Genomic DNA, 18,663 nt, shown 5'->3' with positions numbered 1-18,663 from the left:
CACGGCCGAATTACTATACGTACGCCCAGCGGTTTCAGGGGAACGCCCATGAAACGTGGGGCATACACATATGGTAATGAGCCCAAACAGCTCTTCACCCTCCTCTCCACCCCCTGCTCGGATGGTTCCATACGATCATTTTCTGCACGGACTTCACGCCGTGTTCGGACATGTGAGGCATTCGCACATGCGCAGATACGCCTCCGCACATGCGAAAACACCAACCATCGGCTGTCCGTCCGCATTCGGAGCTTTCTGACTCAATCAGAATAAGGGCCAATGGGTGGCATGTAATTTTTATTGTCAGACATTTTATTTTTTTTAAAGAGGCAATCTCTTACAGGGCGCCGCCTAACTCGAGCGGCATTACATTCCATCCTATATGATCTTTTAGTCTTTCCAGGTAAGAATGTGTATTTTTTGTGGCACCCCCAGGTCAAAGAGTTCTAACTGAGAAATATAGAAAAACATAATAATTAAGTAAATTATGTGATGATGGACGATTAATTTCTGTTTGTCCACATATTTTATGATTTGCAGCCACCAGCACTGGCTTTGACTGTTAGACTGACCATATATAGTTTGATTTGTTAAAGGACCACCAATCCAAGGCTCCCCTGCAAGTGTTTCTGGAGATATGGCCTCCAGAACTGGACACAGTATTCCAGATGAGGTCGTACCAATGACCTATACGGTGGCATTATTACTTCTTTCTTTCTACTGCTGATACCTCTCCCTATGCAACCAAGCATCTGACTTGCCTTCTTCATTGCTTTGTTACATTGCCTACCTGCCTTTAAGTCACCTGAAATAGTGACTCCAAGATCCATTTCCTCCTCGGTAGTTTGCATTATAGGCCCCTGACACTATGGGGCTTATTCTGCTTCACTCCTTCTGGCAAAAAAAAGTGGAGTGGCACCGGGCTCACTCAGAGCTGGCCATGCCCCCACAGCAGCAAAATGGGGGCGTGACATCGCTAATGTGGCCATCCTGCGAAACCATGCCCCATTTGACTGAAGCCATGCCCCCTTTTCGGGCCCGCACATGGTGGCCACATGGGAGTCTATGCCCATGCAAAGGACAGCTCTTATCGGGAGAGCTGTCCTTTGCAATTCCTTTGCGATACCAGTCACATATGTTAGTAAATATGCAATTGCTATGGATGCAAGGTGTGGTGGGATGTAGACCGAAAGATTAGTACATCCTGCCCATTATCTGTTGGGTCTAGTGGAGTCTCCCTGTTTTGTCCATGGCAGCCTGTTACTTACCACGGGCAAAACTATTCCAAAGACACATTTTCTGTACCTTTGACTTTAGGTTATTGTAATTGATTCCTCTCTATGCCCCCACTTTTTCCAGTTCCACCTTTACTAACACCTCCACCTTCCAAGCTCCACCTTTACTTAATCCACCCCATTCCCAGCTCCACCTTTACTTAATCCACCCCATTCCCAGCTCCACCATTACTTAATCCACCCCATTCCCAGCTCCATGTTTACTTAATCCACCCCATTCCCAGCTCCACCATTACTTAATCCACCCCATTCCCAGCTCCATGTTTACTTAATCCACCTTATTCCCAGCTCCACCTTTACTTAATCCACCCCATTTCCAGCTCCATGTTTACATAAACTGTCCCCCTTTCCAGCTGCACCTTTAGTTAAGAAACCTCTTTTCCCAGCTCCACGTTTACTCAAGTCAGCCCCTTCCCAAATTCACCGTTACTTAAACCACCACCCACCCTAGATCAACCTTTACATATACCACTACGCTCCACCTTTACTTACACAGCCGCCCTTCCCAGTTCCACCTTTACTTAAAATAATCCCCTATGGTGGGTATTATGTGTATAAGATGCACTACTATGTGAAGTAATGTGTATACTGGGCATTACTGTGTGATTTAACATGTATTTGGGGCACTGATGTGTGCTGTAATTTGAATAAGAGGTACTATTGTGTGTCATAGCATGAATAAGGTACACTACTATGTGGTGTAACATGAATTTGGCACTATATTTAGTATAATGTAAATGTTGTACTACTGTGTGCGATGGCCACATCACTTTCTTTTAAGACCATACTTCCGAATTTGCACGGCCAGTGTTGTTAAGTCGTCACCCTGCTAGAGTTAAATCTCGCTTTGCGAATCTATGGTTTAGCTGTGCGATTATGTTCAAAATGAGTGAGCTAACAAGCTCAACATCAAGTGATTTTACACTGGCCACAATCATAGTAGGCTCAGAAAAGCCAGAGACTACCTCAAGTGTGCAATGGAAAAAGGCACTCCCTCCCTGAAAACGATCCGGCACGCCTAGCATTTTCCCTGATACTACCAATTGTTTTCCTTAGCACTCTCACTAAGGGGGTTATTCTGGTTCACTCTTTCTGACAAAATCCTTCTTAGATGGACAAAACCATGTGCACTGCAGGTGGGGCAGATGTTACTTGTGCAGAGAGAATTAGATTTGGGTGGGGTTTTACTTCAAAGTGAGATCTATATTGCAGTATAAATAATAATAAATAAAGCAATCAGTATTTTCCCTGCACAGAAACAAAATAACTCACCCAAATCTAATTCTATCTGCACCTGTTACATCTGCCCCCCTGCAGTGCACATGGTTTTGTCCATCTGAGAAGGAATTTGCCTCTAAGAGTGAACTAGAATAAGGCCCAAAATGCCCATTTCCACCCCCAGATGCCTACTTCATGTCATTCACCTTGCGGACGGCTTGCGAATAGGAAAAGTAGCAGGATTTCATTGCAGGACGGCCTCAGACGTGCGTATGCTCACTCTATCGATTATTATTTGCATATTATCTCTGAATTACCCCCTTTGATTTGATTTTCATTTCTCTTCTGTTCATTCAATTTGCATTTTGTTACCTGATACATATAAACTGTGAACACTTTCATTTTTTTTTTAAGCATTCTTACTTTGCAGCATTTCTAAAACATTTGCGGCCATTTTAAATGTTGTGACACTCGTTCAAATATAAGGAGAGATGACTCTGGTTCATTACCAACAGACATAGGACCTTATTCTGGTCCAGGGCCGTCTATTCCTATGGGCTTAATGGGCACTTGCCCAGGGGCCCCAGGTGTATAAGGGCCCTATGCTGATAGCTGAGGATCCCCTTTTTCCAGGGATACCAGAATTTTGAAAATCGGCCCTGGGGAACTGGAGATATCCAATTTCAAAGTAGCAGTCCACATCCGACCTATTAATTGCACTTCCCAGTCATATTTCTCAGGTCTCTCTGACTTAGTTTTTCTGAGAGTATATTCCAAAATCTGTGACTCTCCCCTTTCTATCGACACTAGCGGCTTGTCTCTATCATGCCCAGAACCAGAGATATCAGCCTTCCAGCAGCTGGTCCCTGCTCCAGCTCCAAACGTCTGGTGTACAGTTTTATATTTTTGTCAATGGATTGCTCTGGCTCCTGACCTCTGATCCCCAAGTTCCCAGCACCTCCTGAAAGTTGGGACTCTAGGTTTTTATACTATTGAAGGCTAAGAAATCTATTTCCAGATAATGGCGATATCTGCAGTCAAACAAGCTGCCCTTCCACCGGAAAATGATGGATATTAAACCCACTCCATTATCCAACCATCCCCTGCGTATAAAACACCCCCTACCTCCCTGGAAGTCATTTACAAGGGACCCTTCATTCAGCTCACTGCCCCTTCCACACGTTAGTATTCACCCTCCCACCACCTGTGCAGTAAAGGCGTAATTAGCAGAAGTTACTGCTCCAGGTCCTACATGTTGAATGGAAGATAGAGCACCCCCTGCCACCCGTGGGACATCAAAGCTGCTGCTGATAGCACCCCCCCCCCCACCCCTAGGAGGGGAGAATGGGTAAGGGCCCCAATGCATTGCTTTGCCCAGGAACCCACACTGCTGTTAAGACGGCCCTGTTCTGGTCCAACATGCAACGCTGGGAATTTCACAGCATTGCGTGTGGACATAACGCCGCCCGCTGCTCGCAGTGTATCCCATCCCCCCTTGCAGAAATGCACATGCACAGAAGAAAAACATTGATCCCCCATGTTTAAATTTGACTCTGTAGAAAGAAGTGAAGTGTTTTATTAGTTGATAGATGCGGCACTTCTAGAAGTGCTTCATTGACACGGGCTGCTGTGATTGGACAGCAGATCCAGCTGCTGTCCAATCACAGCAGCCCCTGTCAATGAAGCACTTCGAGAAGTGCCGCATCTATCAACTAATAAAACACTTCACTTCTTTCTACAGAGTCAAATTTAAACTTTGCTCTTAGTCCAGTGATCCAGAGGCAGAACCTGATATGTCATCAGCAGGCTTCCAACTTTCTAGGGGTTTTACCTTGCTAAATAAAATACCTGTTATGAAATAGATTCCATCTAAAATGATTTGGGACTATAAATAAATGAGTTCTTATGGCCACAAACAGGTGCGAGTAGAAGACCTTTCTGCAATATTTTTAGAAATATTAAATATAGCAATATTATGGGAACGGTTCTTCTGTTTTCTTCAATACTTGTTCCTCTCAACTTTTCAGGTAAGTGACTGCTTTAGGGTGGGATGTACTAAGCAAGAAATGCAGCAAAACTCAGAAAATGCCGGTAGCGGAGTTTTGGACGGGTTTCCATATGTACCAAGCTCTGGAATGCAATACCCGTTGGGATACGCTGAAAACCTGTGGGCATCTTTCTATGTTTCCTTTTGAAAGGGATCCAATCAGATTCCTTATAGCATCCCAATAGCCCCGCCTCATTCTGCACATGTGCAGAAGGACTCTATGGTCCTCAACCTGGAAGTCCTGTGGTTGCATAGGACAGCGCAGGAGAGCTGCCTTTTGTGATAGTATTTGCTTTTATAGGTACATAGTATTACATAACGATCATATTACATACCAATGTAAGTGTCAAAGATGTGACACATGGTATATGGCGAAAAGGGGCGTGGCCTCATGGGACAGAGGCGTGGCATAACAAAATGGGGGTGTGGTATTACACTTGAGACCACACTCCATAATACCCATTACACATAAATCAACATGCCGTATTGCCAATTACACATAAGGCCACACACCATAATGCCCATTACATACTATATAACAAAACGTTATGCCCATTACATATTTGACACATAAGTGCCGCTTACCTACGTGCTCATTGCTAGGGGGTTCTTGCTCTATGCCAAGGGGGCTTCATGCTCAATGCCATGTGAGAATACATGCTTGTTGCCAAGGGGGATATTACACGCTGCTGGACTCACCTAATTGAAATAAATGACAGCTGGGCAGAGACCGATGTGCGCTGCCTGGCTGTAATCTCTGCAGGAGCATCAATATTTTCAGTTCTCGCGCTGGGGTCCGGCAGCCAATCAGGAGCAGCTACCAATACCACCAATGCTGCTCCTTATTGGCTGCCGGCGGTCCAAAGGGAAAATTTAAAATATCTATGCCACTGCTTAGACTACAGCCAGGCAGCGTACATCGCTCTCTGCCCGGCTGTAATTTCTTTCAATTAGGTGCTTCCAGCGGCGTGAGACATCCCCCTTGGCAACGAGCAATCCCTTAGACTAAACAGCCGGGCAGCACACAGCTCTCTCTGCCGGCTGTCATTTCTTTGAATATTAAGCGGCTGGTGGTCTAATGGGCACCCCCGGACCACCCCTTAGATTCGCCTCTGCCCCCCCCCCATATAATACATTACATAGGTCACCCCACTCAGATAATAGTACAGCACATAGGCCCCCCATATAGTACATTACATAGGTCCCCCCATTCAAATAGTACAGCACATAGGCCCCCCCTATATAGTACATTACATAGGTCCCCCCCACTCAGATAATAGTACAGCACATAGGCCCCCAATAAAATATATTACATAGGTCCCCCCACTCAGATAATAGTGCAGCACATAGCCCCCCATATAATACATTACATAGGTCCCCCCACTCGAATTTTCTCCTGTCTCTACCAGTTCCTCCCATGTCCCTCTATTCTTCCTTCTTTCTACTTTTCTTCCTCTCTTCATCTATTTCTCCTGTCTCCCTGTAATTTTTCCCCATATTCCTCGTATTCACCCCTATACTTCTTTAAAGTCACCCCATCTCTCACTGTTATTCCTGTCATTATTTTATCACATTTCTTACTTTTTTAGGATTCTTCTCTCCTCCTCGATCTCTCTTCTGTCTTCTTTTTTGATGCGGCTGCTGGGTGTGTGTGTGCCGGGTGGTCCTGGGGCTGAGGCTGGTTGTTGTTTCTTGGACCTAGCACAGATGACCGCGTGCTGCGCTGGGCGGGTGTGATGCGCCGGGCAGGTCCGCCGCGTGACATAATGATGCGGCAGACGTCAATACACGTGACGTGACTCCGAAAGGCTCCTCTGGGAATGGAGCCTGAAAAATGCCGGCAATTTCTGCAGCCTGCTGCTGCCGGGTCAGTCAATAGCTGATGACTATCCGGCGGCAATAACTACTACGCTGGTAAGCCTGCTGTAGGCCCTGCCCCCTTGCACAAGGGGGCGTGGTTACAAACCAACGGGGCCCACCGGGGAATCCCCCGGTGCCCCGCCAGGCCAGTCCGAGCCTGTATCCCCCTCTTTCCAATCTCGCTGGTTAAAACAAAAATCTGGTAATGTCTGGGATCAAATTACAATCAACCATTTGCTCTCATAAATTGGAAAATTGACAGAAATGACCAGATTTTCATTCCAAGCAGCATACCTCCCAACTGTCCCGACTTTCACAGGATCGGGGATGGCAGTGTCCCGCTCGGGGGGGGGAGGAGTGGGCATGCACACAGCGTCTCTTCATGGCCGGCAGGGGACCAGGGGGGTATGGCCTGCAGCTCAGAGACCATACCCACAGGCAATGTTCCCTCTAATTTTACGAAGGCTGTGTGCGACAAAAGATTTTGGCTGTGCAACTTTGGAAGGAAATTTAAATGTTTGTGCGTCACTGGAAAATGACGTTCAGCATTTGTGTTAACTTTACTTCAAAATGGTATTAAACATTCAAAATACAGCACACAATGTAGTTATTGGGTGAAACACATTAATTGAGTCCACAACTGCAAAAAGGGACCACTGCTGCTTTGTGCGCTTTGTTGTAATGTCTGTGCGCACGCTCGCCGAGTTGTGTGCGCGCGCACACGCGCACAGCTTAGAGGGAACACTGCCCACAGGGTGGCAAAATGGGGGTGTGGCCTCCCTGGATCATCATCCTGCTAAGCCAAGCCCCCTTTTGGATTGGCCGCATGCTGCTTCACGGCACCCGGAGACTCGCTTTACAAACCTTCAAAGTTGGGCGGTAAATTTACTAAAGGGGGTAGTCAATGTGTGTCGATATTTCTGACAGTCGGAAATATTGTTACACATCTATTTAATGCCGCAGTTTTTTAAAGCATTGAAAGACGTGCAATCGTGGAATCTGCTTTGTAAAAAAAAACGCTGCTGGAGTTGTCAAATATGTGCCGGTTTTCTACAAAATTCGACTTAGCTTATAAAAATGAAAAGAGGTCAACTATATGCAATTATAAATAAAATAAATAAAATAACAACATTTGGAAAATAAACATTGAAACTTACCAGACTGGGCAGATAACTTGTCTGGTAACAAAATAACAAAATATGGAAAATAACAAACATCGAAGGTCCTGCTGCCCTTTTGGCCAAGGCTCGGCCTTCTGCCAGTATTCTTGCCAACCAAAACCAAATTAAACAAATAAACAGCTATTGGCCCAAATGCCCTTATGGTCAGAGGTTTACCTTCTACTACTTCTACTACCCCTGACCCCTCAATACCAAACCCAGGCAAGGCAAAACTAATTGCTCTACCCTTGTTGTAATAAACATTGGTCCACCTGGCCTCTCTAAAATGATTTATGTAAAAACGCAACAGCCAATCATGAAGTGGCATATGGGCCCACCTGGACCGGTGATACCCATACTCGCCCCCAGTAAACACGCCTAGCCACTCATGATTAGCTGTCATAAAGCACTAACATAAAATTCTGCTAAAGAAAAACCTTTCGGTACTTATATGTTAGTTGGGCGCCCACTTTACATATGTACGTATGTGGAAGAAAATCGCATTGCATCGCATGTTCCCTTTTAGTGCCCTGTGATCCCAGTGCTTTATATGCATATAGTTGTGATGTATGTCTATAAATTACCGTAACTATGGTTTCGGTAACTAAGTTACTATGGTAACTATGAATACACTTAAGTAAATAGTGAATGTGTTCCTAAAACCACAGCACTATCCACGCCAACCCGAAGCATGGCGAGGGGCAGCAGAACGGGTCCTCCCGACCTTTTCATACCCCCACTATCCACATCAGACATTGAGTTGATTTTACATAGTGTGACGAGCGCAGCGAGCCACCCAGCCTGAAGCGTGGCGAGCTTAGCGAGGGGACACGGATTACTTTACATGTTTTCCGCTCGTCACGCTTCGGGCACGGTGGCTTGCTGTGTTCGCCAGACTATATAAAATCAACTCCACGCCGACGTGGATAGTGGGGGTATGAAAAGGTCGGGAGGATGCGTTCCACCGCCGCTCGCCACGCTTCGGGGTGGTGTGGATACTGGGGGGGGGTTGCTATGGGGTGTTGTGAATAAGAGGGGGGGGGTTACCTACAATTGTCACTATCGCATCGCATTGCATCGTGAGGTACAATGCGATGCGATTATGCCTTAAAAAATAGCAGGGAATTAATTATTTAGTAATATCGCATCGCACGCATAGTGGCATAGTGTGACACTAAAAGTGGACATGCGATGCGATTTTCTTACGCAGAATAGCCCACTAAGCAAATAGCTTAGTGAGCGCCCAACTAACATATAAGTACGGACCTTTCTGACCAGCCACCCAAATCCAACACAACAGTATTTAACTAAGAAACCCAAACCACATAGGGTGGGAGGGTGGGCAACGCCTCTGATGGGAAATGGAAAGGAAACTTCCAGACAGTGAACTATAACAACCACAACAAAAACACCCCTAAAACCCCAGAACCAATCAGGTGAAACCATCATGATGACAACAGACCCACCCATAAACCCCCCCCCCCTCTTAGACAGTGACAAGTTCTCTGCCCAGCCTGGTAAGTTTATGCTTCTTTGGACACACAAGATGCCCTTATGCAGTCTTGTTGTGCGAGCACATCTAGATTTTGGTCTCTCTTCTATGAAGATTAACCCCTTGGGTGGTATGCCCGGGCTAAGCTGCGCTGTCACAGCAGCCTGTCCCGAGAAATTTCTGGTCATACCATTATGATGGAATAGGTGCGCGCCAGTGGTGTCCAGGTGTGCACCACTGGCGCACCACCTCTAAAGCTGCCCCCCCCCCCATCACCTCTGCTCCGGCGATCGTAAGCCAGAGTTCCCCTAACCTCTGCCGCTTCCCCAGCCTCCAGCCACCATTCACTTTACAGCAGTGACGCGGCAGGCTCGGGGATGTTCGGGGGGACTCGGGAGCGCTCAGGAGTTCAGACACCTGAGTCCTCCCAAGCCGCCACGAACATCACGGAGCCTGCCACCTGAGGTCACTGATGTAACTGGCGGCTGGGGCAGCGGTGGCAGGGGAGCTCAGCCTCTGGCGTACAAATGCCAGAGCGAAGGTTAGGGGGGGCTGGAAGAGCCCCTACGATCTGTGGTGGGTTTTGCTGGGGCAGGACAAATCCGCCCTGGTAGGCTTGTCCTGCCCCAGCAAAACCCCCCACTCAAGGGGTTAATAATAAACACATGATTAGTTATAAAAACAAAACCTCAAATGCTACTTGTCACAAGCAGCTCTGTAACTGTCACACACGTCGCTCTCCCCAGACCCTGGGCCTTATTCAGTATGGATCGCTAATACGGGAATTTGTAGTGAACTGCGAGGAGAAATCTGCTGCTGCTAAATTACAGGAGAAATGCGAATGAATATCTAACCGGAATCCATTCACACATCCATACGCAGTTCCCTAACAATCAGTTGTTGCCACCTGTGGGTATGGTGAGTAGGTCTGGGAATTCTCTACTTAGCGATCCGTGCTGAATTAGACCCCCTGTCACTGATCAGTCACACACCTCCCATGTCTCCTGCCATTCAGTCACGCTACTCTCACCACACTGAGCACTGATACACATTTTGAATTTCCTTGTACTTGACAGTCACATACTGTTCTCAGTGGCATTGCCAGGTTTCTCAGAGACATGGAAAAGCCTTACACCCCCCCCCCCCCCCCCCCATTCCCCTTTCCCAGTCCCTTAGACACAGCTTCTGTAAACCAGTAGTAATGGTCACCTCCACATAAAAACAGTGCTGAGGTCATGTAACGCTTTGAGGATACTGCTACCTCCCATTGTGGACACTTCCCGGCACACCCCCCCCCCCCCCCCACATTGCCTACACCCCCACACTGCCAAAACACCAGCACTAAGGGCACCACCGGAACGTTGCACCACCAGCACCCCGCATCACCAACACCACTGGCACCCCCACTCTGAGGACACCGCCAACACCCCCACTCTGAGGACACCGACAACACCCCCACACTGAGGACTCTGCCAGCGCTCCGCTGAGCCCAAGTACGGGACTGCGAACAGAGGCGCATGCGGCTGCACATAGGAGACATAATTTGGTGGTTACGTACGGGGATGATTTCTCTTGTGGCTGGCGCCCACAGCCGCCACGTGATCCAGGGGTCACTCAGCGGCTGCACATATGGTACGCATGTGATACGCTGGCCCTGAGCAGGCAGGGGAACACCCAGCGTTTCTATGGTCACGCTCACAGTTTTTGTGGGCATACCCATGAAAATGCCAGGGGCCCACCCAGGAATACCCCTTACTCCCTTGGCGAAGGGAAAAGTTGTTAAAGCTGCTCGCAGCCAGGAGGGGCCAAATATATATATATATATATATATATATATATATATATATATATATATATATATATATGGTTCTACTGTGTCATTAATTTGTATAAGGGGTACTAATTTGTGGTATAATGTGAGTAACAGACACTACTATGTGGCATTATATTTATAAGGGTCTCTTATGTGGTGTAGTATGTATAAGGTGCTCTACTGTGGCCAATATTTCTGAAAAGTTTAAACCAATATTGTGAGCCCTGAGGTGGTAGAAATGTTCTGGTAATAACTGTAAAATTAATGTTATTGATGTTTAAATACTGAAATCCTAAACCAGCCATGGCGGTTTGGCAAATCCAAAACCAGATGATGAATCAGAACCAAATCCAGCAAAAATTATCCATATTTATTCACAAAGTTGTATCACTTACTGATAAATGCATCCCTGTAATTGATGTTTCAAACCCAAACTGAGAAGCACAGATGGTATAATGAGGAAAGAGGAACACATATTGTAGAATTTGGAATAAAAGTATTCCAAAGGCAGAACATGTCTTTGGTAGCAAAGGAACCTGCTTGTATTGATTTTGTGCAGCAATGCTATTGGTTATCCATGAGGACTTTAAAGTAACTGACTCAACATTGCTAACCAGCTCTCTGGATTATCTCCTGCATTAGCATCTTCCCTATAAATGCCTTCCTATTTTACGTACTACTACTAGGTTAAATGTCCCAAATTGTTATCCCAGTGAACATTGTTTCATTTGATTCATGTCGGAAGCGTCGTCTTTTGTTCCACCAGACAGGATTATGCAGATGTAGATCTAGTGGTATTATATGGCCAGAAACCAAATAAACATTAATGCTCGGTCTGATAAACCCCTTTATTATGTATATATATATAGGAATTCTATGTTAATACATTGCATTGCTCCATATAATCACTGCACAAATTGCTCACTAATGCAAATGAGATGTATTAGACGGGGGGGCTTGCAATGGGAACATGATGTAACAGCTCATTAGGAAGTTCTCACTGAGCGCTGGGCTTGACAAACACACAAGCAGTCATTGTATATACGTAACTATACGCAGTATTATCCACGACACATGAGATCGTAGGCTAGCAAAGAAAAAGGGAGATTAGCCGTTTATTCCTGGCATTATATAAGCAGAGGGGGGGAGTTTAGAATATAAAAAGTAAAAAGAAAGCAGAACATCACAGTACCTAAAACATCACTGCGTCGGTAACATCTCTTTAAAAAACAATGAGCAAAATTTACTAAGAATACGGCTATGTCTCTGTCGTATTCATATTTTGTATAAGGCTGAATACGACTGTTATCGGTGGAGTATTTCATTTACACATTCGTATTCCGGAGTATAATTTTCAAAGTTGTCGTATTTTTTAGGGTTTGTCTTTTTCGATGTTGTTTGGAGTAGTATTTTTGGCTTATTTTTTTACAACTTGTACTAGAATATATATACTTGTACTAGAATATAGAGTATACACATGTTAAAAGTCTGATTTTGTGAAATACACCTGCAAATTAAGGTGTATTTTTTTTTTTTGTATTTTTTTACAACTTGTATACGCCAATACGCCAAGTATACGTATTTTGAAATACGACTTGATAGTAAATGACAAAATTACATTGGAATAATATAAAATTCAAGGCGTATTCTTTTGATGGCGTATTCATTAGTATTTTTGTAAAAATACGAATACAACAGGTTGTTATGTTAGTATAATACAAAATGCTATCGTTATTTCACATTTACAAAAATACGAATACGTGCCCAAATACGAATACAACTGAATACGAATACGCCAATACCTACCGTATTTTGCTTAGTAAATGTCCCCCAATGCCGGGTAGATACGGAATGCTCTGCAATGTGATTGGTTAGAATAGTTCTGTCACACACAACGCCGGGTATATACAGAATGCTCAGCAATATGATCCGATAGAATAGCTCTGTAATACACCATGCCGGGTATTTACAGAACGCTCAGCAATGTGATTGGTTAGAATAATTCTGTCACACACCATGCCGGGTATTTACAGAACGCTCAGCAATATGATCGGATAGAATAGCTCTGTAATACACAACACCGGGTAAATATGGGACACTCAGCAATGCAATCGATATATTATAATGTTCATTCATTAATCCAACATCTGGCATCTGATCTTTGGGGCCCATTTATCATTCTGTATTTACGGCTAAATCCCCAAAAACAGGTGTTAGCCACAAATATTAAGTATCCCACGAATGTATCAGGAGGGACCGCCGCCGCCCGCATCCCCCGTAGGTATCAACATCAAGCAGCATCGCATCCCTAGGCTACCGCCATTCTGCCGTGTCGGCAGCCCATTGTATCCTACACACTGCCTGGGCATTGCGGTCAGTGGGGTTGGGGGGGCAGCACTAACAGCGCATGCGCAGACCCCCCCCAACGGCTTCCGGCTCAGCACATCGCAGGATAGGGATCCTTTCAGAGCCTTGTCCCTGCAAGCAGGGGATGGGATGTTACCTTCTGCCATTATGATCGCATTTTACAATGCGCACCTGGGCGGTAATATTCCGCCCAGAAGTGTTTTGCTGAGTGACATAAGGGCCACAGAGGTTGTGCGACAGAGCGCATCATTCAAAGCTCCTCTATGTGGCGATATGATTAGTATTAAAGCCCCCAACTACTTACCCCAAGATATTACACATAACAAAAATAAAAAAAAACAATCTAAAAATCCGTAGCAGGCTATTCTAAGCAGTCTAGTTAGCAATATATTATTTTTAGAGGCTGCACGGTGTTGGACTTGGGGCTGGGCTGACCTCCAGCCTTCAGTGGGTTCTCGGGCATTAATTGGGAAGGGGAGTTTGGAGGGAGGAGCAGGAGATGTGTATTTTTATTTTGCATGGAACTGTTTCGCTTATGCAGTAGGGAGAAACTGATACCTTGAGCTCTGCAAATCTGTTTACAGCAGAGAGTGAAGTGCTGCTATTGGTATGAAGGTCTGGAAAGAAATATACGTACAGCAAGAACAAGTGACATAATGTTAATCTCTTGATCGAGGCAGGCAGAGTCACACAACTGAGAGACCAGGGGTGAGTGGGAGGGCTGATGTGTCTCCTCACTTAGTGGGAGAAAACTCCACTGGAAGTAAAGTTTATGAGCCAAGTTTGGAATCTTGGGAAAGTCAAACTTTAAAGGACAATCAAGCAGACACGATATGTAAGTTTCTCTCCCAGCTAAGGAGATAGAAAGTTTTTGAAAGTGACCACAATGCCAAGGGAGGAACAAAAAGTGCTCCTTTGAAAAGGGAATGTGGAAGCTATCAGAGAAAGGTGAAGAATGAAATATACGTAGGACGTTATGGAGCTATGGATATTTTAGATCTACATGGACTACCCTGAGGACACACGTATGCTCTCAGTCATGGAGAACGGGGAGGAAGTGATCGGGGACTCCAACCTTATGGTGGTCTCCGAGGAGAAGAAGTTCGAACTCTGCTGCCAGAAAGACTGCTGCGAAAGGGTGGTGATCAACGTCTCAGGAATGAGGTTCGAGACTCAGATAAGGACACTCAGCAGATACCCCGAAACCTTGTTGGGAGACCCAAGGAAGCGAATGCGCTTCTTCGATCCACTGAGGAACGAGTACTTCTTTGACCGGAACCGCCCATGTTTCGACTCAATACTGTACTTTTACCAATCAGGGGGTCGACTACGTCGGCCTGCTAACGTGCCCCTAGATGTTTTTATGGAGGAGCTGATGTTTTACCAGCTTGGGGATGATGTGATCAGGAAATTTAGAGAAGATGAGGGGTTTCAAAAAGAGGAGGTGAGACTTCTTCCTGAATGTGAGTTCATGAAGCAAGTGTGGCTTCTCTTTGAACACCCGGACAGTTCTTCTGCCGCACGTATCATTGCAATTATCTCTGTCATGGTCATTCTCATCTCCATAGTCATCTTCTGCTTAGAAACGCTACCAGAATTCCGTGATGAAAGGGATCTATCCTTACCGGTAAGCACCATCATTTTATTATTTTCACACTCATATATCGGAGGGTTTTATTATCCAAATGTACAATGGAAACATTGGAGTAATCCAAGGATAAGCCGGTATGAAGTTCCTGAGCAGAAATTCTATGCAGGTACAGTATACACCTGCTAATTGCATTATGTTCGGGAATTAGCCTTTATATTGAATACTAGGGGTGTTTTTATTGGGTTAGAGGGGAGACACATCATAGTGTCGTTTGCCAAAATATCTAAAAGTCCATTCAAATTCATATTTTATTGCTATTTATTTACATTATGTACCTTTCACATTATAAATCCACCCGCTATCCATCTGTTGTGCTGGGTAAACAGTGGCCGATTTCCACGGCGCTGTGGGAGAACGATATTGATTGTACACACTGACCGATATTGGTCCAACCCCTGCTCCGTACATGCAGTCGCTGACGATATTGTCAGATTGAGCTGGATATACAGACGAAAGGAGAGAGTCGTTAACGACCCATGGATGCATGCATCGTTAACGATATTGACTGTACACACTGGATGATATATATGTGATGTCATCAATGATATCGTCCATGTCATTGAAGATATATCGCTCAGTATGTACCCAGCTTTTCAATCAGTGGGAGTTGACTGAAGTCAAGGGTCAAATGTAATAGGGTGTAAAGAACAAAAAGTGAGAGCTTTTGGGAGAGTTTTCCCATATTTTAAAGAGGCAATCAATAACACGGCAAAATAAACCTGTTGGGGTTTTTTTTCAGTGTAAATGATTGCCATTTAAAAATATATATACACGGGGAAACGCTCACAAAATCTCTCACTTTCTGATTGTCACACCCTATTACATTTGGCTCTTAACCGTTTGAGTGCCAACATCTCTGTGAGAAATGTGCAAAATATCATCTAAAAATTCCAGCGTCACTCACATTTGTTATATAAATTCAAATAAAATATGTTGTTTAGAAAAAAGATTATATTTCCAATATAAGGTAAACATTACAGGACAGTATGATGAATACAAATGTTTGCTTGGCAATTTTCACACCTATTTTGACAAATTCACTTTGCACTCAATGGGCAGTATTCAATGCTCTTGATTCACCACTTTTTTCGGTGAACAGGGCTGTTTTTCGGCGAAATGTGGAATTTTTTCACCGAAAATGATATTAGCTGTAATCAATGATCACTGTTCGCCAAAAGCCCTTATTCAGATCTGATCGCAGTCCAAATTTGTTCTTGAAATGGGCAAAAACATGTTCACTGCAGGTGGGGCAGATGTAACATGTGCAGAGAGAGTTACATTTGGGTGGGGTATGTTGAAACTGAAATTTAAATTGCAGTGTAAAAATAATGCAGCCAGTATTTATCCGGCACAGAAACAAAATAACTCCCCCAAATCTAACTCTCTCTGCACATGTTACATCTGCCCCCCCCCCCCCCCCCTGCAGTGCACATGGTTTTCCCCATTTTGAGAACAAATTTGTACTGCGATCAGATCTGAATAAGGGCCAATACCTCTGAGAAGATATTATTTATAATATCGCCTAGTATGGTCACTCCACATCGCTAACGATACGTGCACGGGGCTAAAGAATAATAGAGGGGGCTTTCTGTGAAAGAGAAGCTTTATGATTTTGTTCCTAACATCCTGGGGTAATTCAATTAGCAGTGAACATTTTTATGGGGCTTTTACTGCAATTTTTTGCTCATTGTTTATTGTGGGCAATTCAATTTTAGACCCCCAAAATTTCCCATTTTCTGAGAAAAGACATATGGTCCAAGATAGGTTTCTGGAACTATATGGTTTTGCAGCCGCGGTTGTGAAAACAAGGAAGTTATAAGGGTTGTGAAAACAATCCGAGATGGTGCCAGGCTGAATGCAGGGCGAATCGGATAGCCAGGGAAAATGGAAAATGACTGCAGTCAATTGAATTTCCCCCTCTTTGTGCTGTAAACCTACAACAAACAAGACTCCACAGTGACGTTCACACCATTGCATTCCAAAATGTGAATGATTTCAGATTTAAGATTTTAGAATGTCAAAAATTTCTCGTGTTAATGCATGCTACCAATATAATAGAAAAATAATGCCGAATTTGGAGCAAAGCAAGAAAAATAAAAAAAATAGCTCCTTGGCATAATTATAGTACTGTTTATAGGGTTGCCTACCTGACCCTCTCCTTTAGGGAGAAAATGCTCTGTTCCTGGACTTCCCTGGTAATGTATGATTGCCATCACCTGTGGTGGGAAGGAGGCGGGCAAGTGGCGGGATGGCGGCGGAGGTGGGCAGGAGGTGGAGACTACTTACCCCGGTTGCTGGTCCTCGGTGCGAGCCGGGGATCCACACAGGTGGCGGGCGCGGATGACAGGTCAGACGGCGGGCACAGATGATGTAGCTCTCCGGCAGAAATGAGGGCACCGGAGAGCTGCGTTATCTATATGCGCCGCCTGTCCTGTCATCTGCGCCCGCCACCTGTGTGGATCCCCGTCTGATAGCAAGCAATGAGGACCGGCAACTTGGGTAAGTACCCCTACCCCTTTCACACTGGGAACAACCCTGCCCCATAGCAGAATTGAAATCCCGGGAAATTTTCCAACCCAACCAGGGAATTTAGGCTGGTGGGAAAGGGGCATACACAGCACTGTGACCCAGGTTGGACCTGGGTCTGTGCCGTTTACACTGAACCTGGGTCAGCTCTGCTTTTCCCTATAAATTACATTACAAAGGTCCATTTTAGGACTGATAAACTGCCATCCAATCTTCCCTCAATGATTTAAAATAAAAATGAAAAGACATGCCAAATTAGCATTAAAAAATGTTGGTTTATTTTGTCAAATATTTTTTCAAAAGGTTATATTCAGTGCTCAAGCGCACATAGCGGTATAAAAGTGCAGCATCTCATATGTGATCCCCCCACCCCCTTTTCCCATGCAGCAGCAGACCGAATCACGCATGTGCTCCCCCAGCCCCCTTCCAGTGCAGCAGCAGACCAAATCTCTCATGTGCCCCCCCCCAGCTCCCTTCCACTGCAGCAGCAGACCGAATCTCCCATGCGCTCCCCCAGCCCCCTTCCACTGCAACAACAGACCAAATCTCCCATGTGCCCCCCCCCCAGCTCCCTTCCACTGCAGCAGCAGACCGAATCTCCCATGTGCTCCCCCAGCCCCCTACCACTGCAGCAGCAGACCGAATCACACATGTGCCCCCCCCCCAGCCCCTACCACTGCAGCAGCAGACCGAATCTCCCATCTGCTCCCCCAGCCCCCTACCACTGCAGCAGCAGACCGAATCTCCCATCTGCTCCCCCAGCCCCCTTCCATTGCAGCAGCAGACCAAATCCATACCTCCCAACTGTCACGATTCCGTCGGGACAGTCCCGATTTTCGGGTCCTGTCCCGACGTCCCACCCGCGGCAGGCATTGTCCCGCTGCGGGGGGTGGCAGTTGGGAGACCCCCCAATCTAGTAGAATAGACGCTGTGCGCATGCGCACAGCGTCTATTCTCGTATGAAAATGAGGTCGCGGCTAATTAGCATAAGCCGCGCCCTCATTTGCATACACCCCGCCCCCTTTTCGGGCGCTCGCGAGTGTCCCTATTTCCTCCGGCCAGAAGTTGGGAGGTATGCAAATCTCCCATGTGCCCCCCCAGCCCCCTTCCATTGCAGCAGCAGACCAAATCTCATATGTGCTCCCCCAGCCCCCTACCACTGCAGCAGCAGACCGAATCTCCCATGTGCTCCCCCAGCCCCCTACCACTGCAGCAGCAGACTGAATCTCCCATG

General features: G+C 45.7%; 1 protein-coding gene across 1 annotated transcript in view; it reads left to right on the top strand.

Moving 5' to 3' along the window:
- Nucleotides 1-13,863: 13,863 nt before the first annotated feature.
- The window catches only part of LOC146041774 (potassium voltage-gated channel subfamily A member 7-like), a 44,725-nt gene continuing 39,925 nt past the window's right edge, over nucleotides 13,864-18,663 (top strand). Inside the window, exon 1 of the mRNA XM_083161676.1 lies at nucleotides 13,864-14,879. Coding sequence (XP_083017802.1) covers nucleotides 14,256-14,879 — 624 coding nt within the window. The 5' untranslated portion in view covers nucleotides 13,864-14,255. The remainder of the gene's footprint in view (nucleotides 14,880-18,663) is intronic.

The sequence above is a fragment of the Crinia signifera genome, chromosome 19 (assembly GCF_055691185.1).
Source record: "Crinia signifera chromosome 19, ASM5569118v1, whole genome shotgun sequence".
Taxonomy (NCBI): Eukaryota; Metazoa; Chordata; class Amphibia; order Anura; family Myobatrachidae; genus Crinia; species Crinia signifera.
The sequence above is the reverse complement of the archived record's forward strand: the minus strand, read 5'-3'. Positions and strand labels throughout refer to the sequence as shown.